At 43.2% G+C, this 27068-nt stretch overlaps 1 protein-coding gene across 2 annotated transcripts in view; it reads left to right on the top strand.

Annotated features, from left to right (window-relative positions):
• Positions 1 to 539: 539 nt before the first annotated feature.
• Positions 540 to 27068, top strand: part of efnb3b (ephrin-B3b) — a 127217-nt gene continuing 100688 nt past the window's right edge. Inside the window, exon 1 of one of the 2 annotated variants that reach the window (XM_060925024.1) lies at positions 540 to 1662. In XM_060925024.1, coding sequence (XP_060781007.1) covers positions 1511 to 1662 — 152 coding nt within the window. In that variant the 5' untranslated portion in view covers positions 540 to 1510. Of the gene's footprint in view, positions 1663 to 1843; positions 2008 to 27068 lie in introns of those variants that run through there. The other variant, XM_060925081.1, reaches the window with a different exon arrangement.

Raw genomic sequence — 27068 nt, 5'->3', positions numbered from 1 at the left:
GATTCTGTAAAGCTGCTTTGGGACAATGTCTGTTGTTAAAAATCGCTATACAAACAAACTTGACTTGACTCAACTGCTCTCCGGGCGCTGTTAGCATGGCTGCCCACTGCTCAGGGTATGTGTGTGTGCTCATTGCTCAGGTGTGTGTTCACTGCTTCGGATAGGTTAAATACAGAAAGGAATTTCACAAGCGTGTGATGAATAAAATTGTTGTTCTTAACAAGTAGGCTATGACATGCGCTATTTCCTGTGGGTCCGCCAGGGGGCGCACTAACGCTATAATTCTGACGCGTTATTTCGTCCTGTAATACAGTATATGGTTTTGGACGTGTCCGTGTGGATTCTCAGGATGGAGGAGAATAAGAGTAATGAAAGAAAATAATAATAGGGGTTGTAAGAATTGAGCAGGCTGGATAACGCCGCCTCATGTTCCGTTTAATAATCCCCACAAGTGCGTTAGTGCGGCCGGAAGATCGGGCTTTCCCCCGGTTTTCCCCTCCCTCTCCTTTTCTCCAACAAGTCAGTCTGTCAGCGAACGAGGACAAATCTCACCACAAGGCTTTTCAGCAGCAAGTGAAGGAGACAGGAGCACGAAGCGCTCTCCTAAAGCCATAACCCACCGGGATTCAGCCATCCAGCAGCACCAGCACCACTTCGCCGCGCACCCGTTTTCTGCGTGTTGCGCCTTTATTAAAGGGCATCGATCATTGCGCACGGTTTTAATATTTTATTTCTAATTTCTTTAATTATTTTTTTTAATTATTATTATTTTTACTTTTGATTCACATGTCCACATCTGAGGAAATCCAGTGCGCAAGAAGGAGCCGGAGAGAGTGAAAGGAAAGAGGAGAAGAGAGAAATAAGGAGGCGGAGGAGAAGAAAGGCTCCATCCCAGCGCGCTTCTTCGTTCTGAGAATGTAACTTTGCGAGGCTGAGAAGCGAAGCGCGTTTTGTTTTGCGCACACATCCGTCGGCTTTGATCTGATATTCATTGTTTCTTTCTTGTTGCTGCTGCATCCTTCATCTCTTCTTGGAAGAAAAGCGCGCCTGGGAAAGAACGCACAATCTTTTTTTTTTTTTTTCCTCCAGTGAAACTGAACGCAATTTTCAGTTTAGATTAGACGGATTAAAACTGGACTTTGGGTCACGATCCATGCTGCTGCTGCTGCTAGTGGAGTTTTCTTTCCACGACTGACCACACACTTTTGAGGAAAGACCATCAAGCCGACTCGACCTAGACTAGTGCTGTGGGTAAAGTGCGCACAATATTTAGCCGAGTGGGATTTTAATCTGCTTCATCTCAAAGCGGATAATCCAGACTCGTATATTAATAAACCTTGTGTGTGTGAGTGTGTGTATGTGTGCGAGTGAGTGGTTTTGCGTTCTTCTCCATGCGGACACATTGCGCCTTAACGCACTGACGGATTCCCCTGTAGCCTCGCTGAGCTTCAGGCTTTGTTCCTAAACGCTTCCTCTTTACTGTGTTCTGTGGGAGAATCTGCTTTTCTCCATGATGAGGGATCTCAGAGTGGGCTGTGGGCTTGAAATGGCGAGTCCGAGTTGTGCGCAAACGCTGGGATTTCTCCTCATCTTACTGGTGGATTTACTCGGAATCACAGCCACGAACATGGATCCAATCTACTGGAACTCCATGAACAAAAGGTAAGACCTGAGAAGTCAAGACTCAAGGCAAGATCAGACTGTTTAGTAGCTCGAGATCCTGTGAATCGCCTGGAGCCTGAGCTGCGCCTCCGCCACTCACCCTGCGTGCGTGTGTGTGTGTGCGTGTGTGTGTTAGAGAGACAGGAGCTTCTCTTAGTGCTGAAGCAGAAAGAGCTCTGCTGAGCATCAGTGCAGACTCATAAACGCCACATCTCATCCACTGTGGACGGCTGGGACGCTTTACGACACGTTTATGGATGCGTTGCTTTTACAGCAGCTCGCATTTACATCCTGTCTCTTTGTATTAAAGTGCATGGAGCTTCCACAGCGCACACTCAACCCGGGGTTAGTCCTCACTCATATCATCCTGATAAGCTGTTTCAAACATCATAAACAGCAATTAATATCTTTCTAGTGCAGGAAAAAAAAAAAGAACCAGGCCTCACCATCATACATAAATAAAATGTATTCATTAATTTATTAGTTGGTTGGTTTCCAAATCTGTTCAGCCTCTAGGCCTTGAGTGCACTCCTCCTAAGCTTGCTTTATATTATGCATGTTATAGGTCTCAAATTATGCATGTATAAAATTGCGTTTTGTCCTACTAACCTACCAATTTGCCGAAGGTCTAATCCAACAAGGTTCTGGTAGAGTTTGCATGTGTCTGCATGGGTTTCCTCCCACAGTCCAAAGATATGCAGGTTGGGGTAATTGGTGGCTCTAAACTGACCGTGAGTGTGAATGGTTGTTTGTGTGTGTGTGTGTGTGTGTGTGTGTGAGCCCTGCGATGAGCTGGCGACTTGTCCAGGGTGTACCCTGCCTCTCGCCCATGGTCAGCTGGGATAGGCGCCAGCTTGCCCCCCGCGACCCCACACAGGATAAGCGGTTGCAGATAAAACAAACTAATCCAACAAATGGCATCATTTCATTATGTGGACTGCTTTAGGTTATCTGAGACTTTGACCAGGTTGTACGGCCCATTCTGAATCAACACAAGCAAACGCACACGTTGAAACCTGCACACTGTGTGTAGCAATAGATAGATGGATATGCAGGTTAAGTGTCTAAATAATAAACGGCACAGTTGTACGGTATGGTAATGAGTATACAGGGCACAGTTCCTGGCCTGACTGGAGTTTTATGAGGGCCAGACCATAATGGGTGGCAACCCCCGACACACACCCTTTTGTCATTATCTGCTTGTTTAAGTGGATACCTGTCGTCGTGGGACTACTCCTAAATCGGCATGTGGGCTATGAGGGGGGCTGTTAGTTATGCCATGGCGCTCCTGAGAGAGACCGGTCACTGTTTTATTAATGTGGCCGTCGTAGGGAGAAAGGGAATGTGTGTGTGTGTTGTATGACTCAGTGTGTGCAGTGATTAACGCAGTTTAGCAGCGGCGCTAGTTTTCACACTCCGACGTGCTTCACTTGTTTGATTTCACACGGCCATTTCCCAAATCATTTCTCTTCTCTCTTTCCTTTATCATCTCTTTCTCAGTCTGCAGCTCGTGCTACACTCCAACATCAGGAAAACACACATGTGCACACTTGTTGGGTGTGAATCAGGGAACACTGCACAGGCCAGAACACGCCACTTAGATTAAAAGTAACCACATGCAGGTCATTCTGGCCTGTAATTAATATGACCTTAATGTGGCTAAAAGCAACCATATGGAGGTCATTCTGGGCTCTGCGGCGTGTTTAATTATGAACTTGACACCCATTTTACCTTATTTTCAACAACTAGCTACAGCATCCTCATCTGACTATTAGGCTTATCCTTATCATAATTTGTTCCTCTCCTTTCCTTGACCTCTCCTCGTGGTTTTTTTTTTTTTCCCCTTGTGATGGTCCATGCACTCTATTAAACCCCTATGTAGCATGTAGTGGTTAATGATCACACTCAGCCAGTAGGGAGACAGGGATGAGCAGACCATAGAGGAGAGGAGCAGCAGGAGGCATCCTTCCATGTGCAGAAATCGATATCATTTAAGCCACGGATGTCAGTATGAGTTAGGCTTAAGAAAACGCAAGTGCAGCACGGTGATCACCTTGAGGACGACTGCCGAGGGCGAAAAAAAATCTATATGGGCCGAAAGTGTCAATTGTAGACACCGAAATTGAATAAACCGTCACAACTGATATTGGACGATGTGGCTTTGGGCTGCGTTGTGAAGGTGTCTGACAATCTAAGCAGACTGATCCTGTAGGTCTTGTGTTCGCTCTAATGGGAGATCAGTGACTCGAGTATTAAAGTGCCTGGACATTGGCTCGACCTGCTGACCTCCATCACCTTAAGGAATAACCAACTGCAGTCATGGACGGGTTTTGGGCCTCTGACTCGTTTTTTTTTTTTTTTGGACAGTGTATCTGAGGAAGAACTGTAACCATTCTCATCTCACCATTTTATCCATATTTATTTTGGAGGTGGACTGTGAGATTGACTTATGAATAATAAATTATAGGGTTTATCCTGAATAAAGGTGCACTCTGGGGGGGGGGGGGGAGGTTCTTCAGCAGTTCCTTAAGGATTTTAGCTCTGTAAAAGGCTTCAACCTGGAATTTTCTGATCAGGAAACACTCACTTGTAATGTTCTACATATGATAAGTTGAGAACTTTTAAAGAAAATATCTTGCAAATAAATAAATTCAGCTGAAAAGCAGTTTTTATGTCTGTCCTTTATATATATATATATATATATATATATATATATATATATATATATATATATATATATATATAAAAGCTACATGGTGAATTTGTTCTTAATAATATAATCACTGAAATGATAAAAATAGACGAGACTATTTTTTGTCAGGGAGGCCGCCATAACTCCATCGTGCGTGATGTAATTTTCCTTGAGCACAGCGGAGGTGTACAAGTGCATCCTATATGAGATTATAGTATAATATTATGGTCTAGCGTGACTTCTCGGTCAATTTGTTTGCATTTCTACACAAAAATTATGGCAATGCAGGATTAGAAAAGGAATCAGAATAAAGTCGTGGCTAGTTTATTGTCCATTTTATTAAAAAAAATATTTACCCGCTTATCTTCCATCTGTTTGATGTGTGACATGGCGGTGTGCTGTCAGTGTTTTGTGGTGAAACAAAGTCGGGATCACGCCTGGCTTCTCGTGTCTCGCTTTTTCCCAATGATTTTTTTTTCATACAAGTCCTCCACAAAACAATCTTCTGTAAAATGCTCCCTGCACAATTTGCTGCTTTTTCCAGGAGTAAAGTTTTCTCGCTTTACTTGATGAAGCCACTCGGCCAAACGTCTTGGATCCAGGATGGAATGAAGAAGACGTGTGGAATCCTACGTGACGCAGTGCCACACTCACTTTCATCTCCTAATACTGTACATCCCTGTATCTGGCTAATCCAGTGTGGCCGCGCCTGGGGAAATGGCCCAACGGACTGATGTTACAACTTGGTTTTTAAGCTAAAGTCTGCTGATTTTTTTTTCTCCCTCTAGAACATCCTGTCATCATGTATAATGATGACATTTCATAACCCTGTAATTTCAAAATATCCTGGTTAATCGCATTAAGGGTTTATCCAGAGGGATATCTGAACAACAATCAATGGTGCATCAGGAAGAACCTGATCGGTTTTCGTTAGTACAAAATCAGATCAATTGTGATTTGTAGTCTCATTTCACAGCTCAAACCAAATGCAAGATCTTCGAGGTCCTGTGACAATATTTCAACACAACAGCATTTAAGTGCCGTTCAGCTTTAAGTGCCGTTCATGGGTTCTGTTTTTCCTACAGTTCTTAAAATGCATGTATGGTGGTCATATGTAACGGGTCGAAACCGGTTTCACACCTACTATTTTGGATACAAACCCATTAGAAGACCATACTCTTGTTTTTTTTTTTTTTTTTTTTAAATTCGCTGTCTGAGGTTTGGGGGAAGCCATGGTCTAATAGTTAGAGAAACAGCTTTGTGACCAAAAGGTTGCTGGGTCAATTCTCTGAACCAGCAGGACTGGCTGAAGTGCCCTTGAGCAAGGCGCCTAATTCTCAACTGCTCCAGCAAGAGTGGTAGTATACCTTGTGTCTGATTAGCCAAAGAAAAACTGATGATGTGATTTATCGGTTCGGGCAGGGAACCCAGAGATTAAAAAAAAAAAAGTTATATAATTAAATAAAGGGTGTGTCTTGAGGCTCAGATAAGCTGGTGTGTATTTTGTAAAACGCTTTCAGGAGTTGCACGAGTGTCACCATCCGGATACTGCTGGTGGTGACTTGTATTACAACTATTTTCCCTCAAACACATTAATATTTAATCCCCTCCAGATTCTCAACAATTATTTCATAGGGAGCTAATTAGCTCTGGATAAAAGGCTGGGGATTGAGGCTAAATGTATCAACAAGAGGTTAAATAGAGAGGATAAGAGACAGCGAGACAGGAGGTTTGAAGAATGATTGGAAGGAAGGAGAAATGAAGCCACAATGTCAGTGGGTCAGACTGAAAATCCAGAGAGCCATCGTGTTTGTTTCCTCTAGGATGAGATAATCATCTGTCCAACGTATAAAACATGCCAGTTTATGCTTTTAATCATACAAAAAAAAAAAAAAAGAGTGCCTGTAAGAGAGTACTCGAGTCAATTACATTTTTAAAAACTATATTTGGGAAAGAGAACGACAATAAAAATTATCTACGAGCAGATTAATGAATTACTGGAAGGATATTTTATGGGGCTTGTATATAGCTTTGGGTTTGTGCAGCGCCATTAATTTGCGTAACTGAATCGTATTGGAGTTGATCTATTGTGGCTTGAGGACTGAGGCCAATTTCTATTAAAGTGCCATGGTCAAGGCAAATTAGGTTTTTATTCTGTGAAAGCAAAGAGTGCAACAGTGTGTAGCATCGTCTAAATCTGGAGGGAGAAAAGCTGTGTGTGTGTGTGTGTGTGTGTGTGTGTGTGTGTGTGTGTGTGTTATGTGGATAAATTAGCCTTTGGGTGGGTGGGTGTACTTGTGTGTGGAAAATAGTGATGTTTCAGCTTTTCTATTGTTTAAGGCCTGTCTGAGGCCCTTGCAATGCACAGTTGTGTGTGTGTGTGCGCGCGCGCATGTTTTTATATACTACCGAGGACCAAATAATGCCCAGAATGATAGTAAAATCTGACAAGTTTGACCTTGTGGGGACACTTGGATCATCCACCCAAGGAAAGTTGTTGTTGTTGTTAACAAAAATTAACAAAAAATAGCCAGAAAGTTTTTGTTTCATTATGGAGGTTAACATTAGGGTTAGGTTTATGTGCAGGCATAGCATTAATTAACTGCATTAATAATTGTCAGTGGAAGATCCTCACAAGGCTAGTAAGACAAACGTGTGTGTGTGTGTGTGTGTGTGTACACGCGCTTGGGGGTCTGCTGGAGGCTTTACGAGACAGGAGCTGTGAAAATGGCTCTCGGCTGATGTGGTAGAGTAACTGCATTTTGCCTGCCATCCACACACACACCACTATATCGAAATCAGTGAAGAAAACTAAGAGGAGTGTGTTGTTCATGAGGTCTTTTACACACTTGTCTCACAACACACACAAATATACCCAGATATAGATCATGAGATTTCTAAAGCGACTGTGGGAATTGAGACACGCTATCTATTATAAGCGCTCCCACACACACTGATGCAAAGCAGTAAACATTCTGCCACTTGTGGTGTGCTGGGCAGAGCTGTAGATGTGAGAAAACCCTGGAGGCATGGCCTCATGTACCTTCGCTGCATGCTGCTCAAGAGCGTGTGTGTGTGTGGTCCTTCCGATTGTCTCTCATCGACTTGATGTTTGTCTCTGCGTGAGTGCGTGCATAGCAGCCGCTAGCCATCAGCCCCCAGACAGCCGGCCTCTTCACCCCAAAGCATAACAGTCAAACTCGGATGAGCAGAAGTCGTGTAAAAACAGTGGAGCTGAATTCCATGGTCAGTCTCTCTCTCTCTCTCTCTCTCTCTCTCTCTCTCCCTTCTTCTTCTTTTTTTTTTGCAGTGCGGCAATAATGTTCACTCATAAAGGAGACTAGAGCCTCTGAACCACCTGCTATAGATGTTATTGCTGTGTCTGTCTTTTTCTCCCCCTCTCTCTCTTTCTCGTTGCTAATCCTATCCTGGTGTTTGAGGTCACAGAACTGTTCAGCAGGACACCCTTGCACTGCCCTGTACGAAAGTGTGTGAGTGAATGAGTGCTGTTTCTTTCATTAGGTTAGTTCATACAGACCGCTCTGCTAATCAGGATCATCCTCTTTGCCAACATCTGGGCCAGCCCCGGTCAGACACAAACACACTTTCTCACACACACATGCGCACGCACACTGTGGAAATGTGTTATTCCCTTGTTTCCACTTGTGGAAATAAGGGAGAAGAGACGACAAATGGTTACTTTTTCCATTCTTCTTTCCTTTGTTGCTTTTCCTCTCTTGCTATATGTGCCCCTTTTTTCCTTTCGCCCTCTCATCTGTCTCTCGCTTCTCCCTCTCGTCCTCGTCTGCACAGTAGATCATGAGCTGCTGCAAGCTGAGTGGACAGTTTCAGTCGATTAGCCAGAGGCTAACTTCTCCCCACTTCAGTACACACCAGCCATATTACTATAGATTAGTATGGTCCACCTTGGCCTTCCTTTATTGACTCGTCACTCCTTCCGTTGCTCTCATCCCCCTTCATCTCTCTCTCTCTCTCTGTCACGTCTCTGAGCCATTGTACCGGAGTAAGTTTCAAGCGATTGATCAGGAAGGGAATTTTCAGACATGGGGAAGTCACGCCTGCCTCTAGAGCAGGGGATAAATAGTTTTGATGGACTGTCAGGTTAAAGAGATGGGTGTGGTAGAGCAGGCCTGAGGCTGTAAAAGTGTTCAGACTCAATGTCCTTATTGACTGATCTCTTCACTGTTTGGCTGGCTGATTCTTAAGAGCCATTTTCAGGCTCGTGCTATGCATGACTGATTCTTGAGACCTGTAGATTAGAGCGAATCTCCTTTAATGGCCAATTGGATTGCTACATTGAACCTTGGCATGTCCCAGCTCAGCACTTCAAAGACGCACACAGACAGACAGGTAAATGAAAGGAATGCAGGGTCACAACTTTGGCAATTCAGCGATTTAAAGCCTTTTTCCGTGCCCAAAGGTACTAGAACTATCAGCACCTAGGACCGGCCTTTTCTAATGACTGGTTTAGTGTTGGGTACAAAGGTCAGTGCTGATTTGGTTATGTCTAGGGGTGAATTAAAAAAAAAAAAATACCCCAGAATAGTCTGTGGTATTTGATTCTTTATCCTTCACATATGTTTAAGTTTCATTTCCAGTAAAGTATCAGATAACACTGATTTCTATGAAACCGAATGACTTATTTTCTGCCGTTTGATGTGATCTTTGAAGTTTTTAGTACGTTACATGACATTACAGGCATTCAGCAGACGCTCTTATCCAGAGCAGCCTGGGGAGCACTGAGGGTTAGATGTCTTGCTCAAGGGCACTTCAGCCATTCCTGCTGGTCCAGGGAATCAAACCAGCAACCTTTTGGTCCCAAAGCTGCTTCTCTAACCATTAGGCCATGGCTTTGTCTTTGACATACAGTGATGATCACAAAATTATTATTATTATTATTTTTAATTCAGGGTGGCACGGTGGTGTAGTGGTTAGCGCTGTCGCCTCACAGCAAGAAGGTCCTGGGTTCGAACCCCGGGTCCGGCGAGGGCCTTTCTGTGTGGAGTTTGCATGTTCTCCCCGTGTCCGCGTGGGTTTCCTCCGGGTGCTCCGGTTTCCCCCACAGTCCAAAGACATGCAGGTTAGGTTAACTGGTGACTCTAAATTGACCGTAGGTGTGAATGTGAGTGTGAATGGTTGTCTGTGTCTATGGCCAAGTTTACATTAGACCGTATCAGCGGATCATCAGATTAACGTTTTTAAAACGATTAGTGTGCACACAGCAACACCAATACACGATTAGCGTGCACACAGCAACGCCAATACACGGATACACTCGGCTCCGCAGGCATCCTGCGCTCCAAATCACTCCGCCCTGAACAGCGAGTGCCCTCTGGAGGGTGCGCACTCCGGCCCTGCGCAGCTCACAGAGCGCGCAAGTGAAGTGCACGAGCCACGATTCGGGACTGAGCCGCTGTGTGTGTGATCCCAGCGCATATCACTTACCACTTGCAAGTGGAAGGATGGCAAGCCTAAAGACAATCATAACTACACAATGGGCAGTATTTGCATCAGTATTTGCAGTATTTTCATACTTTTATACTCTTTAATGAAAGGTGATACAAGGCGGAAGTCCGCGCCGTTTTTCAGCAGTCGCGTCACATGACCAACGCCAGCGAATCAGGAAGGTGGATGTCACAGTGACGTCCAATGACGACGCCAGCTAGAGCTCAGCACAGCGTATCCGCGTATTCTCAATGTTTACACAGCACCGGACCAGACACGATCTGGATTGAATATGTGGACCCTGGCGGATTCCCGTTTCCCGGCGTTTCCAGGCGGTTTAATGTAAACGGACAGAAGAAAACGAGACAGATACAGTCTAATGTAAACTTGGCCTATGTGTCAGCCCTGTGATGACCTGGCGACTTGTCCAGGGTGTACCCCGCCTTTCACCCGTAGTCAGCTGGGATAGGCTCCAGCTTGCCTGCGACCCTGTAGAACAGGATAAAGCGGCTAGAGATAATGAGATGAGATTTTTAATTCAAAACAAGCAGTTCGCAGTTAAGGGCCTTAAGGCGAGGACAAAATAGTGACGTTGGTACTCCTCCACGTGGAGGCTCACTCCACTCAGGAGCGACTTGTGCTAATTGCCTGTGCTCTGTTGCACTATATCTCTTCTGTATCACATTCAGTTTGAAGGGCCTGCTGATAAGAGTCATTAGTGGGGCAGACAGTAGTGTACATGAGAGAGAAAAAGAGAGAGAGAGAGCTATCTTCCCTCTACTGAGATCTGAGTGAATATCCTGATCATAAAGATCCATATCAGGCCACGCTTATCTCCAGCTCACTGTTATAATGACCCAGGTGTGGGAATCCTGATTTGTCAGGCTGTGCAGTATGGGTACTCCAGCCCCCCAGCTGCTGCCTCCTTGGGGTGGGTTTGTGCATCTATTTGTGCTGAGCTCAGCTCGCGTGTGTGTGTGTGTGTGTGTGAAGCAAGGAGCAAGACCAGATTTATTTGTATCTCACTGCTTCCCTAAAACAAGAAAGCCATAACCCTGCTCATTACAGACAAAAGGTAAAATGATTAGCAATGGAATGAGGGATATCAGCATGTCTATTCAAAACACACAGACGTTTACGTAGAGCTCTTCCTGTACAGAGCTCAGAGGCGTCTGGCAGCATTGTTACAGTGATAAAGTGTCTCCTGAGTTTGACTAGACCACGATACTAGGTATTGTTAATGTCAGTGCTAAAAATACTTTGACAGGCAGTTTGTGCTTGGTGAGGATGTCGTGTGTGCGTTGCCAGAACCTGGTGCCAAAACTGGTCTTTGTAACATCTGAGTAAATCAAGTGGGACCAATGAACCGTGTGGCTACGTGTGTGTGTGTGTGAAAGAGAGGGACGGAGAGACAGCTCCTAATTGTCAGTTAGGGGGGCCGGGATTTGACATGACCCACTTGCAGAGCATGAGAGATGGTCAGTAGATCCTGCCTCTGTAGACTTCCTGCTTGGTTTCTTCCAGACAGCAGACTGAAATGCTCACAATACTGCTGACAAGGCGAGGGCTCAGTTCCTGTCCAAAGCGAGAACACTCACTCTTTAACGTATCCATTATGCGTGGCAGCTCAAATCCGATCTCTCATGGCTCCGCTCTGACGTTTCCTGACTTTGCCATCGATTGCTTTTTTTCCTGTATAAAGTGTAATTAAAGTCACGTTATTTGCTTGTACAGGATTTTCCTGGGAAGTGCTTAAGTAGCTCTAAGAAGCTAGCGCTTAGCTGTGTGATTTTCTATAGTGTACAGTCAGTGATGCTTACATCAGATCAGAACACTTTTCTAATTTGGGGAAGGGGTCTCCTCACAGCCTCACAATCTAGGAGGTTTTAATAAAATATCTTCTCTGAGATAACAAGGGCTGGTGGATCACCACCATTCGACCAGTCAGGGAAAGAAGGCGTCTCTATTCACCTGCCAATCCTGAAAGCTCCACCTCTTCCGCTAAAGCTCCAGCTGTAGTGTTTTGCGGCGTGGCACTGGAGGGACCTCCCCTGCCAGGAGGGACTGTGTGTTTATTTACATTTTAAGTTTCAAAACAGCTAGCTGCAGCTACTTCTGCCAAAATCACTGACTACTTTTAAGCGTCTGCGGAAAGGGAAGTAGTAAACGCATGGCCTCTGGATCGGGATGAGGCCTAGTTTTGAGTTGCTTTCAGAACGCCCCCGTTGCTCACAAAGGCAGCTGCGAATCATTATTCTAATGCTTTTTTTTGTCTGAGTTGGACTGCTTTTGGTAGAAATGAGAACTCTGTTGGACGGAGTGCTGCAGGCGAGAGCGGAGGAGCTCTGGCAGACGGGTTGCATTCGTGGTAAGGACTTGCAGCTTGAGTTTGGCCCACAGCCGTCGTCCTGCTTTAATATCACTTCAGGGTTTCTTTTCCTGATTCGTTAAATGCATCCCAGAAGCCCAGTGCTACGCATCAGAATGCACTCTGCTTCGAGTTTCACTTGTTCTTTTTTTTCTTTTCTTTTTTCCCCTTTGCTGTTGTTCTTTTTCTTTCCTTTCTGTGAAAAGCGTTACACGCACATGCATGGTGGTGAAAAAAAACATGTTATAGCTCTGAGTGTTGGATAGAGTCCAATGTCAGGGGTTAAATTTCCTCAGAGGCTCACCCCCATCTCTCGCTCTCTCGCTCTCTCTTTTTCAGTAGCGCAACACTAGTTTTTCTACCTTTGCCCCTTTTTCTCTCTTCATTTCAGACAAAAGGGCCCGCATTTGCAGCTCACAGAAACATTCTCTCTCTCTCACACACACACTCGCATAGTTTGCCGATTACAGTCTGCCTGAGTCAATCACAAAACAGGATTTCTTATCCTTATGTGAAACCCCCCTGCGAGTGTGTTTACTTCCGCCTCCTCCACCCCGTCTATTATGTTACAGAGTTGGCAATGCTGTGCATTTGTGTGTCTTAAATTGCTGTCTGTGTTTCTTCACTTTCCTTTTTGTCTTCTCTTTCTGTGTGGTTTGACTGGTTAGTGCCAGTCTCACCCTCTCTCTCTCTCTCTCTCACACACACACACTCACACACACACTCCCTCCCCTTTTCCCTCTGAATAATTCTGATTTCAAAAGCCACCCTGAATAGGCCTGATTGCCTATCAACGTGGTGTCAAAGTAATTTAGCGGCGCTTGTGAAGGTCTGCAAGATTGCAACCAGCTTATGAGCCGTTCTCTTTCCTTCCCATCGAAACGACCAGAAAATCAATCATTCCCTTCCTTACCTTTTTTCTTTTCACCTCCTGTGCTTTTCTTGCTTTTCTTTTCACCCCATGCATATCTCTCTCACACACTCTCCATCATTCTCTCTCTCTCTCTCTCTCTCTCTCTCTCTCTCTCTCTCTCTCTGTTGGAGGGCATCTGTAGAGCTCCAGCACCACAGGAGAGAAAACAGATGGAGTGGTTTTCTTTCTTTTCTGTCTCTTTCTCTCTCGTTTGTGCATTTTCTTTTTCTTCTTTTTTCCTCTCTTCTGAAAGAAAAAGGGGCCTGAAGAATGCCAGTTGGTGGGGGATTTGGGGGTTCAGGGTGGTGGTATGGTGGGGGGTGGACACAAAGACGCTGCAATGCCACAAACTCTGTCCCCAGTTTTCTAATGCTCGCGTCTGTTTGATGGATGTGTGTGGTTCTGATTGTGTGCGTTTGTGAGAGTGTGTATTGATGGTTTTTCTGCTGCAGTAGCCTTGTTTGTTTCAGAGTTGGATAGATGGTTGGGGCTTTTTTTTTTCCTCCATGCTTGTTCACATCGTGTAATGACACCACATGTTTCTCGTTTCCCATGCTCTGTACGCTCGCAATGTGTGTTTGCTTTGAGGGTTTAATATTAGTGTCTGAGGCATGTGCATGTGATTTTGACTCACTATAGCATGCTTTCTATTGTTTCTGGCTACTCGTGTGTGTGTGTGTGTGAAGAATCCTGCAAAAATCCCATCTTGCTGGGGTTGTAGTATATGTGTCTCCTGTAATCCCACATCATGAGATGCTCACATGTTAGCGTTTAAACATCCAACACACACAGGCTAATGATGTTGAGGCTTTCACTAAACCACTTACTCTGAACAAACACACACACGCGTGCGTGCGTGCGCGCGCGCACACCCACCCACACCTCAAAATGAGAGCAACTCAATACAGTTTCATGTGTCAATCACATCAATCACAATCACTGCACATCTGAGGTTCCGTCTGTGCATGTTCTTCTGTTTCTGCTAGTCCTCTCTTTCTCTCTCTCCATATGGCCATCTGTAAACAGATCTAATATACTCAGATAGTCCACTTCATACAGCTCTGTTGTTGAGAGGTCTTGCCAGCTCTCTGTCTATGTTAAGATATTGAGTTTCATTTATGTTTGGAATAGAAACAGTCTGCAGAAGGAGCCATTCTTTCTTTCTTTCTTCCTTTCTTTCGCGCTCACGTGCGCGTGCACACACTCTAGGCCTTGTGTGTGTTCTCTAACGACAGGAGTGCAGTTGACTTGCTTTCGGAGGGAAATATCAGATTAGGAAGAAAAACGCTGCTACCTTTTCCTCTGTGTTATTGCAGCTCGCTGCTCTTGTTTTTACACAGCACCTTCCCTAACACACCGACTGAGATTAGAATCAAAAGACTGACCAGCTCTGGTCCTCTCGGTGTGTGAGGTTTGTTTGTGTGTGTCTGCTTTAGCCAGACTTATCCTCTTTGTACTAGCATATTAAGGAGAACATTTGCAAACCAAAAACCATAAACAAAACAAAGAAACCTGTTTCTGAATGGGAGTGTGCGAAAGGCGAGAGGGAAAACAACAGAAAAAATGGCCTGTACCACTTGACCCTGTCTTACGGGGGTGTGAGCGATGGGTGGATTATCCCCTGGCACTGCTCACGTGTACCCCCTTCAACGGCGGCCCAGTGTGGCGCACTCTGCTGTCAATCACTCCACAAAGCTGCCTGTTCGGGGATTAGGAGCCTCTGTTCCTCGGTGTAGAAAACTGCACCCCAGCCCCACATCCTTCTCTCTGTGCTTTTTTTTTTTTTTTGCTGTGCCTCCTCTATAAAGCTCAGAAGTTCTCCAGCTTTTCCTATTCCACAGGTTTTTCTGCCTTTCATCCCATCTCTGTCACTGAACCCTTGCTGTTTCACCTCGTCCTTCTGTTCTCTCAAGCCCTGCTGGTTCCACAGGATTTTTCGTCCTCATTGTTATTCATTCGCACTGTCCCCCCACCTCTCTCTCTCTCTTTTAGACTGTCACTCTTTCTTTTTCTGCTGTTTAATCTGTTTTCCTTCTTCTTCGAGGCTGTAATCTCTTTGCTTTTTCAGACAAGCGCAAAATCCTCGCTTCACTTTTTCTGGACCATGTGTCTCTCTGTGTAGCGTCAGCAAGACCACTGTCCTTGTTCTTGTCCTTGGCTTGTCAGGCATGACATCTAAACATGTGCAAACACAAACACACATACTGTGGAAGATTTGTACACACACGTGTCCGGGTCTATAAACCGATACATAATGAAATTAATTTTTTTTTAATATATAGACCACCATTTCACCTGCATCTCATCAAGCTCCATCTTATTCTCTCTGTCTCGGGGCTATTCTAAATTAGAGGCTTTTGTTAATAATTATTCCAGGACTGACCTTTGCATTACCGATACCACAGCAGCCTACAATATGCAAATGAATGCTTTTAACCATGTGGTTTCTAATGTTAAAATGTGTTCATACCCCTGCAATAATCATGTTATTATAACAGTTTCTTTAAACATCTCTAATTCTTGATGATGGCACGAAAAGGATTTTGCTGTTGTTTTAATTTTAGGTGAGAATAAAGCTGATCAGTACCGACCCTGGGTGCTGAATCTTGCAAAAGCAGATCTTGTTTCAAAACGGGTTGATCTGGAAGGCAGTCTTGTTCGTGTTTCCTTAGCAAATGTAATTCGCCTTACAGGCAGCAGAGGGATTTTAAAAAAAAATTTCATGCACTATTTAATAAAGCACATTTTTGCTAGTGTCTTCTGACTGATTGTGAGTCTTTAATTATCATTTTGTCCTTACTAGTGAGGTTTAATATACAGTATATTACACAGCATATCTTCATTACAGTACATCGCACTATAATCACAATGTGCTATTTTTGTCCTTGTCCTCTGTGTGTGTGTGTGTGTGTGTGTGTGAGAGAGAGAGAGAGAGAGGGAGGGAGGGAGGGAGGGTGGGTAGGGGAGGTAGATGACAACTGGGTTATCTGTCATATATACCCTTTCCCCCCCAAAAAAAATCTATTATCATGTATACTTCATATTGGATTTGTTTCTTCGCTGCTCCCTCACACATGAGATTGATGTCCTGATTAAATACACATTCAGGAGAGAGAGAGAGAGAGAGAGAGAGATATGAGATTGTGAGTTCATTATAATGACAAGTTATACTACAACACTATGGTCTCACTGTGTTCTCTTTCCCTGTCTCTGTTCTCATTCGCATGCACGCATTGCATAGTGTGAAAGTCAGAACGATTTTCACTAGTTGAATATTTGCACTTTTATAATATTTAAAAAAAAAAGCCCCATTCAAAATTTTAAGATGTCACGATTTACCTTTTGCACAGATGACTGTTCAGTGTACCAGGTGATGTTCGAAGAAAGTGGATAAATTCATATAATTGTTCCACATCCTTATATTACATGTACTTTAGATGGATCCCATGTTAAATATAGCTAAATATTAGGTATAAAAAGACTGTGAGTAAATAAAAAAAAAAAATTAAAGCTATACTGCCTTTCAGCTTTTTCAAGTGTAGGTCATAAAAATAATTTTCCCTGACACCCAATTATTTTTGTTTAATGGACCGAAAGCTCCTGAATTTGAATCACAGACTTTGAATTTTATTAGGTTTTTAAAATAGAACGATTAATGAATTTAGTGTCACATGGCCCTAAATTCTCCGCTATTTTTTCCTGCTTCACCATGACCCAATTCAAGATACTATGTCATGCATGACGTGGTGGGCTTTCCCTGTTCGCGCAAGGCATTGTGGGATACACATTTAAAACAGGAGAGAAAAATGGAGGACGTGAGTGTGCGAATGAAATGTGAAAGATTGACTACAGTAATGGAAAGCGAGAAAAAAAGATGTTATGATATATGCGAAGGAAAGGAAACGCAGGACCAAACTAATAAATATCGGCGGTCAGCGAGCACCTCGGTGTGATCAGCTGTTCGTTTAGCGACAGAATGATGGAACTGTCAGTGCACGGTCAAGGTAAACCTGTAGATGGCAGGAATGCAACACTGTGGATACCAGCTGCCGTAAAACCCAAAAGAAGAAGGTAAACCTGCACGTGTACACGGACTTCCTCTGTCTGCTTGACCACCTCGTGATTTTTTTTTTTTTCTGCTCAGAAAGTAAAACAGTTTTCACTTACTTTTAACAGTTTATAATACACATGCATAATCGAGTGCTGATGTTCAGAATAACATCATAAACTAAATCTGAAAAGTACTTGAAATCTGAGTACACTGCATTAATACACGAGCTTAATGGCTGAATCTAAAAGCATTCCGATGGAGATACAGCTCTCCTCTGTTTGCTGTCTCTCTCTCAAACACACACACACAGGGTCTACACACTCATTCAGACATGCAAACCCAGAGTCAGATGTGAGAAATTTGATTAGCCCGAGCTATTGTACTTTTCTCAGTCACACATGGCTCCTTTGGGAATTTTTAACCCTTCAGACAAGAATAGAGACGGGCGAGAGATGGATGGAGATTCCTGTGTTATTAATTATGTTTCATGCAGGGAGCGAGAGAGCCGAGCTCCATAAGGCCTTGGCAAACTGCTGTTCTATAGTTCTGGTCTGCATAAAAGAGAGAAAAAGAAGAAAGTAATAAAGAAAGATGGGAAAGTAGGATGGAGAGATAATCCTGAATGCCAATAGTGTGTCATGCTGTCATTTTATAGTGTCACATCATGACAAACCATCGCTGTTTCTTTGTGTTAAACCATTTTTCACCCTCTCGCTCTCTCTCTCTCTCTCCCCTGCAGGAATATAACACATTATTTCAGTGTTTGGGTTTTTTTTTTATTATGGAGTTGAGCCGCTAAGATGTGTTTATGACATTTAAGGCACTGGAATAATCATTTAGGCATTTTATCCTCATGCTTAAATTCACTCTATGTGTGTGTGTGTGTGTGTGGTTGGACCGAGCTCCTATCATTGGCAGTGTGTTGCTATGTCTGGCACTGTGAGGAGAGGAGAGTCCCACAGTGATGGGATTATGTAGAATTACACACACACACACACACGCACGCACGCACGCACACACAAGCAGGCTGCCACACACAGTCTCCGTAATATGGTTTGAATAATTCAATTAAATAGCTGATAGTCCTACTTGTGAATTTTCTTTACTTCTTATGCCTCGATTTCGAGTTTTAAAAGGGCTTGCTTGATTTAGTTTGACATTTTCCGCTCTTGCCTGCTTATCAACTTGTCCATACACTTTGATTGGAATTTGTGTTAAATGTAGCTGATATGCAATTCCAGTTGCTCACGTGTGGGTATGATTTGTGTGTGAGAGGAATTAGGCTTTCACTGTTGTGATTGAAAGGTGTATGTGACCTGCTGGTCTTTGAAACACTCCCAGACCTCAGGCCTGTCTTTTCTTCAACACACACACACACAGGCTCACAGATGGAAACCTTTTCACAAAGCTACCAATTACAGCCGCTTCATTCTCCACCTTCATATCTTTCTTGTGTTCGCTCTCTCTCTCTCCCTCTCTCCCACTCTATTTAACAAGCAATCTTGTTAATGTCAGAGCCTCTCGAGCTCCCTCTCTCACACTTTCGTACCCCATTCTCTTTCCTCCCATATCTACTTGTCTCTCTCTCTCCCCCTGTGAGAAGATTGGGCCCTGTAGAGCAGCAGGAGGGGGTGAAACGTGGAAGCGCTTGCTCTGAGAAACAACAAAAGGGTGAGACTGAGAGAAAGACAGAAGAGGGAACGCGTTAATGGAAGGACGGGTGACGGAGATTACAGCTCTTGTTGCGAGGGGGACATAATTGTGCAGTGCATCTGTCGGAGCGAGCATGCCATGGGGGCGGTATTTCACAACACTCCTGTTCCTCTGTGGCAGCAGCACTTAAAGATACAGCCATACAGAGGCTATAAATATGTCTGTTCTCATGCCAGGCATGTCAAGTGAATAATTTCCCTTCTCCGATTTAGACATTTGCGTAAAATATTCCGCTACTTATAGTGCAGTTTGCCGGAGCTCCCTGATCTACGATCAGTTTCCTTTGCCTAATCCCAATTGTGACATTTATTAGAGAAACTGCAAAATGAGTCAGAATTTAAAGAATAATTTCCTCCAAGACGGTGTGTAACGTCAAAGAATCATTGCTGCCGTCAAGAAACGGAGATATTATACAAATCATAGTTCCCCAGATGTATATTATGTATATGTACAAGGTTTGCATTGCTTAATGGCCGCCCATATTTTAGAACCACTGCAAATAAAACTTCCAACAGTGTGTGGTGAAGAAAGACAGTGAACACAAACTTTTGTGGGACTTTTGTGTGTGTGCAGTGAGGCGTTATGATGCCGTGGCCCGGGTACGGGGGGAGGGCGGACATCCTGCATTCTGTCTGAACTGATGTGTTAATTAACAGCCCCAAAGCGGAGATAATGAATACGAAGTCTTGATTAATAGCAGGGGAGATGCACTACTTTAAACACAGATGACGATGTGAAAGCGAAAGGTCACTCGCTTCCAAGTCTGTTTGCTCCACAAGGGTTTATGTTTTGTGTGTGTGTTTGAACAGTGCTTCGGAGAAAGTGTAATTGCTGGCCATGTTCCAAGTTCCTATTTAGTTCTTAATATTCACTTGTATTTGTGTCACTACAGACTGTGTGTGTGTTTGTCTGATTCAGTTCCAGAAGGACATGTGATGTTTTTGTTGAATGAGGGCCCTCACACAGCCCTCCAGACTGGTATTCAAGGGATATTGCCAGGTTTGCCACCTCTCCCTCTCTGGCAGCTATGCCTGTATGCCTGTTGCCTCACACACACACACACCGAGTCTCTCTCACAAATACATGCGGGGCTGCAGGATTCAATGAGCCGAGTGTAATGTGAAACCCACAGGCACCTGTGGCTCAACGCTACAGATTTCCTCGAGCTGATAGCGGAGCTACTGCAGAAACGGCGGCCATGTTTAGAGCACACAGAGCATATTTAGCCCCTTTACTGTAACTCATTTTCCAAGAAAATAATATTCAGCATTTTGGAAGTAGCTTCCACAACAGAGAAAAAGCTGAATTGATTTGCAAATTACACAAACTTCAAGGCTGAAGTTAAATGTGTTTCTTTAAACAGTTAACTACTCTCGGATGGTGGCTTTGATTCGAGATTAGTGTTTGTCAAATTGGCTTACACAGTGCTAACTTCATAATTATACATCTAAACCAGTCACAGTGAATATATTCATAATATATAACGTATCAAAACTCATTTAGTGGCTTTTTTTTTTTAAAGATTTTTTTTGGGGGGCGGCACGGTGGTGTAGTGGTTAGCGCTGTCGCCTCACAGCAAGAAGGTCCGGGTTCGAGCCCCGGGGCCGGCGAGGGCCTTTCTGTGCGGAGTTTGCATGTTCTCCCCATGTCCGCGTGGGTTTCCTCCGGGTGCTCCGGTTTCCCCCACAGTCCAAAGACATGCAGGTTAGGTTAACTGGTGACTCTAAATTGACTGTAGGTGTGAGTGTGAATGGTTGTCTGTGTCTATGTGTCAGCCCTGTGATGACCTGGCGACTTGTCCAGGGTGTACCCCACCTTTCGCCCGTAGTCAGCTGGGATAGGCTCCAGCTTGCTTGCGACCCTGTAGGACAGGATAAAGCGGCTACAGATAATGAATGAGATTTTTTTTGGGCTTTTTCCACCTTTATTGGATAGGACAGTGTAGAGACAGGAAATAACCGGGAGAGAGACGGGGAGGGATCGGGAAATGACCGCGGGTCGGAATCGAACCCGGGTCCTCGGTATGGCGCCTTATCCACCTGAGCCACGATGCCCCCATTTACTGTCCTTTTTAATGCATTTGTACACAAAAAAGGGGTGGGAAATGAATTAATAGCTAAATGGTAGAATCACAGTAGGTATCAGTGTTGGTTATAGTCACATCACCGAACTCTATTTCACAGTACTATGGTTTTTTTTGATGCATCATCGTTTACAACCTCAGTTTATTTCATAAAATTTGTTTATGAGATAAACAAAAAGCGTTGTTTGGTTGAACCTGTTACAACTGATATGCAAATTATTAGAGGATGATGCAGTAACTGGAATCTTTTCACCTCAGAAGCTGCATGCTATGCTAACTAGCGTTTAGTGTAGCTAACTTAGCTACTGTTCCTGTCTCATTTAAAAGTGTTGTTTGGTTGATTCAGTATATTTTGACAGGTTTGACTATCGATTTAATATGACAAAGCAAACAGTGAGTGAAACACCGAGATCTCACACACGTACCTGTGACAAATGTGAGCTAGTTTACTGTCGGCTAACTAGCCAGCTAGCTAGTTCACAGGAAGCTTATTCATGTTCATTTATTGATTATTCGATGTAGAGATACTCTGGGTGCGATTTGCTGGGGGGGATCATCCCCCCCTCTGGTTTTTATCTCTGCTGAAAAAAAAATCCTCGGGGACAACCCCGTCAATAAAACAAACAAACCAAAAAAAAAGTTGACATGACAGGCATGTTGTGACACAGTTTTCTATGGTCTACATTGCACTCACTTTCAAAATGACCCGAAGTGGCAGCTTTGATGTTCACGAACGTCCCCAGCAAATAGATACATTGTAGATAATAACAATATCTTTGCGCTCTCATAGAATGCAAAGATATTGTTATTATCTACAATGTATCAATGTATCTGCAGGGATGCAAACAGCGCGCCTTTTGGCGGATGCCGCCTTTTTCACGGCCGATTTTTTATTTTTGGGGGGGAGCGTTGGAGTGTCTGATTATAATTTCAAAGCAAATTCTGTATTAAAATTACTAAATAAGCAAATCCGTTACAGTCCATGAAACAGGAAGTATAAGGATGAGAAAAAAAACAGTTTAAATCGGAAAGCTGCGCACAATGTGAACTGCGCCATCAGAGCAAACTGTTCATTTAGTATTCATGTATTTTAGTGATTTTCAAGTCACTGTCCATTTAATCCGGAGGGAGAGAAACATCACAGCAACGCGACAAGCAATGCGAACTTTGTTGTGTGTTAGTGTTCGTGTATTTAGTCAGAGAGATAGGAAGATGAATTTACTATCTCTGGTTTAGTGTTCGTTTTCATTTAGTGTTATTCATTTGATATCATCGGATGTTATTGAGCTGTTAGCCTATTGTTACCTTAATTTTGTGACCTTTCATGATTAAAAAAAAAAACATCCCCCCTTCTGTTTTTTTGACAAATCGCACCCTGGAGATACTACAAGGATGCTTTTTTTTTTTGTATTTTCTGAGGTACCAAAATGTACAAAGTATAATTCTACATAGATAAAGTGACTTTTATTTCATCTCATGATTTTCAGATTGCATTAAAATGTGAGAATGTAACTCTCTCTCTCTCTCTCTCTCTCTCTCTCTCTCTCTCTCTCTCTCTGTTCGGATCAGTAGGGTATTGAGCTGCTCTGACGGAGGATAAATGCCTATTGTCAGCCGAAAGAGATGAGGTTCTGAAGAAAATGCGTTTATTTCAAACCCCCTTTCTTTTAGTCTTTTTTTCTCCTTTTTAAAAGAATGACAAAAGACATTTTCCATGCTCTCTCTCTCTCCCCTCTGCCCCCTCACCTCTCATCACCTTTTATTGCTTATCATTCTTCATCACGTTTCTCCTCGCCACTCTCACGTCCAACCTCTCACTCCATCTCGTGTCCTTTCATACGTTCTCCCTCTCTGTGTATTCACCTGCCAGTCTCCTCTGTTGGGGGTCACACTAATTATTCTTCTCTCTCCCCCCCTTCTTTCCCTCACGCTCTCTTCTACTCTCCCTCATTCCCTCTCTGCTACAGACACCTGGCTTAACTCTGCGGGGCATCTCTCTGTTCATCCCTCTCTCGAACTTTTTCTCTCTCTTTTTCATCCTGTCTACCCCTCCTGTTTGCTCTTTTATAGTCGTCTTTTTAAACGGGAGCATTTATTCTTTCTTTTTTTGGTTTCCTGATGAGCATTCTTATCTATCTATCTATCTATCTATCTATCTATCTATCTATCTATCTATCTATCTATCTATCTATCTATCTATCTACATTCACTGGATATAAGCAATCACGTGCTCTGGTTGGCTACTGTACTACTAGGATATGAGCTTATATACCATGAGTAGAGAAAAAAAATGACGGCGCGTGTTGCTGAACCAACAGAGGACAAAATAAAAACTCTGCACAAAAACAAAACCCCAAAAAATACAAAAAAGCAACAAAATATGGAATGAAAATATTTGATGATAAGAACGTATCTTTTTTTTTTCAAGAATTTATCTCATCTCATTATCTCTAGCCGCTTTATCCTGTTCTACAGGGTCGCAGGCAAGCTGGAGCCTATCCCAGCTGACTACGGGCGAAAGGCGGGGTACACCCTGGACAAGTCGCCAGGTCATCACAGGGCTGACACATAGACACAGACAACCATTCACACTCACATTCACACCTACGGTCAATTTAGAGTCACCAGTTAACCTAACCTGCATGTCTTTGGACTGTGGGGGAAACCGGAGCACCCGGAGGAAACCCACGCGGACACGGGGAGAACATGCAAACTCCGCACAGAAAGGCCCTCGCCGGCCCCGGGGCTCGAACCCGGACCTTCTTGCTGTGAGGCGACAGCGCTAACCACTACACCACCGTGCCGCCTCAATAAGTTTTTATTATTATTATTATAGCATTTTTCACAAATTGCTCCTGTCCTTTCGCCAGTTTGTTTACATTCTAAGCTGAAATGATTTTGCCAAACGTGTTGTATAGTTTTTATTTATCGAATTTGCAAAAAACAAAAATAATAATGCTCTGTGTCTCAAAATCCAGTGAATGTGAATAGAATAAAACAATTATTCCATTCAATCTCATCGTACACGGCTTATATCAGATTATGTATGACTCAGTTTTGTGGAATAATTGTTATATATAAAATTTCTTCTTTCCTTCCTTCTCACTTCATGCAGGCTGCTCCCCATTCAACCCAAGTATCCATTTTGGCATGCTTTAAATTTTAGTCTTTTTCCACATCTGTCACTTATTTCTGCCTTTTCTTTATACTTTCCTCTCTGTTCACTCATCTGTCTTTTCCTTCCCCTCTGTTTCTCTCTCTTCTAGCTCATGTCACTCAGTCAGTTAACATGGTAAGTGAGTTAGTATGAACCTTTTTATCCTGTGAATATGAACTGAATATTAATCAGCCCAGTCAGGGGGGGAAAAACCTTGTTTGGTCTCTTCCATGCACAGCATTGATGCTCGTGCTGTCTCATGACAGACGCAAAGTGGAGAAATGAGAGATTTTTAGTTTGTCATCTCTGATTATCATTGAGGAATCAGTTTAACATGAATCTACATGCAGAACTCAATATACTGTATGTTTGCATCTTTTTTTTTTTTGGTCTATGTTATTAATGTGTGTGTGAGTACAGTTGGTTGTCATTCCGGCGTTCCCTCATGAGACACTTGCGGGTATTACACGCTGCCACCTTCTTAAAAATTCCCCACGTCTCATCTGTCCCCCTGCTGTGCTCCTTGTCTTTTCTGTCCTAATTTATTCCTTCATTTTATTTACTCTCAATCCCTCACTAATGCTAATGAGAGGAGCCAGTAGCTCTGATCGCGCCTGTGGTCCATCACTCCACTCCACTCCACTCCAAACTCCTTGAGTCATCTCTCACCAGAGACCTGTCTGTCAAACTCACAGCTGTCAATCACTCAGCAGACAGGAAGTGGTCCTGAGAGGGCCAATTCAAAGGCACTGATTCCATTGGCTTCAGACCTCGGAGTCAGTTTGGAGTCTGCAGAGAGCTTAGTGGCTTTAAACTCTGATGAATTTCTACCTGGTGTGAACTGTAAATTTTAGAGAAACTACAGAGAGTGTTTCAGGGGAGTTCAATAAGGCATGCACACTATATTCATACATACAGACTTTGGCAGTCAGGAGAGCAGAAATTGGCATGACGCCGTTCAATATCCTGATGGGGGTGAGGAGCAGAGGTGTTGCTGTTTCAAACCGCAGTCTCTCTTTTTTCCTCTCTCTCTCTCTCTCTCTGTGTGAGTGTCTGCCCTTCTCTCCATTTTTGTCTGGCCTGCTCACAACCCCCCCACCCCGGCTAGCTGTTGATTTTACCACAGGGCAACGTGACCCTGCAGGTCTACTGGGACTGCAACCTGACCACAATAACCCCACCAGAGAGAGAGAGAGAGAGAGAGAGAGGACGGAACGACAGGCCAAACAAGTGGGTTTGGAGAACAAAGAGAGAAATCGAGAGAGTTAAAGGCTTGAAATCACTTTCAGATGCGTGTGCAGGCTCAGCTTGGCTGATTTGTGAAGGCGTTTGGTGGAGCTGTGGACGCAGGGCCTCGGGGTGTGGAATAACTGCCTGTCGTCACTCCAGGAGACTTTTAGTTCTGAAACATACACAAGCTCCAGTGCTCAGTGGTTCTCCTCTGGGCCTACTCTATTTCCTGATCTCCTCACAGAGATACAGAACAAGAGCCTGACCCCTTATCATTTAGTGGTTACGCTGTAATGGTTTATTAATGTTGCTTTATTCCATGAAAGTGCTGTTTACATGGCGTCATGCCAGACATGATTATATTTTTAGTCCTACTGTTCATTAACGTGCAAGGGCAGAGATTCTTAAGCTGTGTCTTTAGTTGCCACAGAGCGCTGTCAGTGTGAAAAACACCAGAGATCCACTTATGACATCAGCGCATACTTATTTTATGAAAATAATCAGTTCAAGATATTCAAGCGTTATGCGCATAAGACAAATTTGTATCGTATTTATTTATCAGAACCACAGTTTTTATTCACGATTCAAACCTGGCACACTGTGGTAAAAAGGAAATTAGAAACATTTTAGGAATTTCTTAGGTTTATTATAACTGCCGTCACACAGTCAGTCAAAAGTATTTGCACCCTGTATTTTGACCTTGTTTTTTAAATATCTGTAAATTTGAAACTCTAAACAAAGAACAGACAAATGAATTATAAAATGTTAGGGGAAAAAATTATCTATATAGTACTGTGCAAAAACCTTAGGCCCCCTATTTTTTTTCCCCCATATGAACTTTGCTATAGATCTCTGTTTTATGACTTCTGCATTATCGAGTCAGTACAAAAACATTTTAGAGTCCAAACATTCGTTTTCCAGCACAAAATTAAATGTTACAGAAAAAAAAAAGTTTGTATCTGAACAGCGTATTACATCAGAGACGATTTTTCAGATGAAAAAAGGAAACATAATGAAGGCTGCTGAGTTTTGGGGCAAAATGAAGAAGCGAGTGTGACAGTCAAAGTGTCCAGAAGAACTGTGGCTGCTTCTGTAGGATGCTCACTAAAACCTACAGCTCATTTCCTTATAAACCTGTACTCACTATACCAAAGACTATTTTATTTTATTTTTTTTAAGCAAAGGGTTGTCTCACCAAACATTGACTTTATTTCATTTATTATGGCTTACTGCTGTTTATAGTATTGTTTTTTTTATGTTGAAACATTTCATTTCATTATTTTTTAAGCCATTTTTGGTCGACAGCATTTCTTTACATGTGCCTGACTTTTGCACACTACTGTGTATCTGTATACATATCATATAAAATTGACAATTTAAATATATTTTTAATTAGTGAGGTTAAGATTAAACCCAGCAAGTTCAACTGACCAGTCACTACAGCTTCAAATTTTAATGACTAAATAAATTATACCTTTAACACACTAACAAATTGTATAGTGGCTAATTATGGTTGATTGTAATTGTCAAATAGATTGAAAACATAATCACAGACCCCACTTTGAGAAGCGATGCCACCCCTGGGAATGCAGTTTAGGTAGCTGAATGGCCTCTGGGTTTAATAGAAAAGCAATAAAACTGCATCCGGCCTTTCGGTTTATAATTCTGTTCAGTGTTTATGGAAGTCATTAGAAATTGTCTGGTAGTATAAAGTCAAGGCAGGACTCCGCACC

This window comes from Neoarius graeffei, chromosome 1, assembly GCF_027579695.1.
Source record: "Neoarius graeffei isolate fNeoGra1 chromosome 1, fNeoGra1.pri, whole genome shotgun sequence".
NCBI lineage: Eukaryota > Metazoa > Chordata > Actinopteri > Siluriformes > Ariidae > Neoarius > Neoarius graeffei.
The sequence above is the reverse complement of the archived record's forward strand: the minus strand, read 5'-3'. Positions and strand labels throughout refer to the sequence as shown.